Source organism: Battus philenor, unplaced genomic scaffold (genome assembly GCF_028537555.1).
Source record: "Battus philenor isolate CCGP_79_NKW_IND1 unplaced genomic scaffold, ilBatPhil1.0.hap1 SCAF_30, whole genome shotgun sequence".
Classification (NCBI taxonomy): Eukaryota; Metazoa; Arthropoda; class Insecta; order Lepidoptera; family Papilionidae; genus Battus; species Battus philenor.
The window spans coordinates 5,232,353-5,233,868 of record NW_027181694.1 but is presented as its reverse complement, the minus strand read 5'-3'; the positions used below and the strand labels follow the sequence as shown (position 1 = coordinate 5,233,868).

The following is a 1,516-nucleotide window of genomic DNA, read 5'->3' as shown; positions in this document are numbered from 1 at the left end:
AAATGTTCGTTAACCAATGATACTTCAGCAAATTGTGCGTAAACCATTAATTAATGCTTCAACTAATTATATGCTAACCAATGGTTGTTCAGCTAATTATGCGTAAATCATAAATGCTTCAACCAATTGTGCGTTAACCAATGATGTTTCAGGTAATTGTGCGTAAACCATTAATGGTTTAAGTAATTAAGCGTTAACCAATGATGTTTCAGCTAATTGTGCGTTAACCAATGATGCATTAGGTAATTGTGCGTTAACCAATGATGCTTCAGCTAATTATGCGTAAATCATTAATGCTTTAACTAATTGTGCATTATGAAATGGTGCTTCAGCTAATTGTATGTTAACTAATGGTGTTCTTGCTAATTGTGCGTTAACCAATGATCTTATAGCTAATTGTGCATTATGAAGTGGTGCTTCAACTAATTGTATGTTAACTAATGGTGATCTTGCTAATTGTGCGTTAACCAATGATCTTATCTAATTGTGCATTATGAACTGGTGCTTCAGCTAATTGTATGCTAACTAATGGTGTTCTTGCTAATTGTGCGTTAACCAATGATCTTATATCTACTTGTGCATTATGAAGTGGTGCTTCAGCTAATTGTATGTTAACTAATGGTGATCTTGCTAATTGTGCGTTAACCAATGATCTTATATCTAATTGTGCATTATGAACTGGTGCTTCAGCTAATTGTATGGTAACTAATGGTGATCTTGCTAATTGTGCGTTAACCAATGATTTTATATCTAATTGTGCATTAACCATTGGTTTTTCATCTAGTTGTGCCTTAACTAATGATCTTACATTTAATTGTGCGTTAACCAATGGTGTTCTATCTAATTGTGCGTTAACCGATGATCTTACATCTAGTTGTGCGTTAAACAGTGGTCTTTCATCTAATTGTGCGTTAAACATTGGTGTTTTATCTAATTGTGCGTTAACCACTAATTTTTTATCTATTTGTGCGTTAACCAATGATCTTAATTCTAATTGTGCGTTAAACAATGGTGTTCTCTAATTGTGCGTTAACCAATGGTCTTTCATCTAATTGTGCGTTAAGCACCGGTGTTTTCTCTAATTGTGCGTTAACCGGTGGTGTTTTATCTAGTTGTGCGTTAACCAATGGTCTTTTATCTAATTGTGCGTTAACCATTGTGCCTTAACTTGTGATAATGGAATTAATGGTACTTGTTTTGATGAAGGATGCAACTAATTCTATCACATAATTGTCACCGGATACCAATTTAGATCAGCTTGGCCAGACTGATTTAACTCGAGAGACTAGGACCCCGGAGGTGGTGGTGCGCGCGCAGTATTTGTCTCACTTCGCGCAGAAACTTTGATAGCGCGATTTAGGAACATATTTATCGAAATACCCTCACTTTTAAAATACACTTGTCGCTATTTCGTTACAGTTTTTATATTGCTGTGTATTGTTTTGTTACAGTGAGATTTATAATGTACTAAAATTTAGTTTTTAAAATGTAATATATACAAAAGTCATGCATATAA

General features: G+C 34.2%; 1 protein-coding gene across 1 annotated transcript; it reads right to left on the bottom strand.

Annotated features, from left to right (window-relative positions):
- Positions 1–463: 463 nt before the first annotated feature.
- Positions 464–1,157, bottom strand: LOC137927279 (uncharacterized protein in mobD 3'region-like). Its single transcript, XM_068771061.1, has 2 exons — positions 1,068–1,157; positions 464–1,018 (listed from the first exon to the last, which is right to left on the bottom strand). Exons 1-2 carry the CDS (start codon positions 1,155–1,157, stop codon positions 464–466), a joined length of 645 nt encoding a protein of 214 aa, XP_068627162.1.
- Positions 1,158–1,516: the final 359 nt, after the last annotated feature.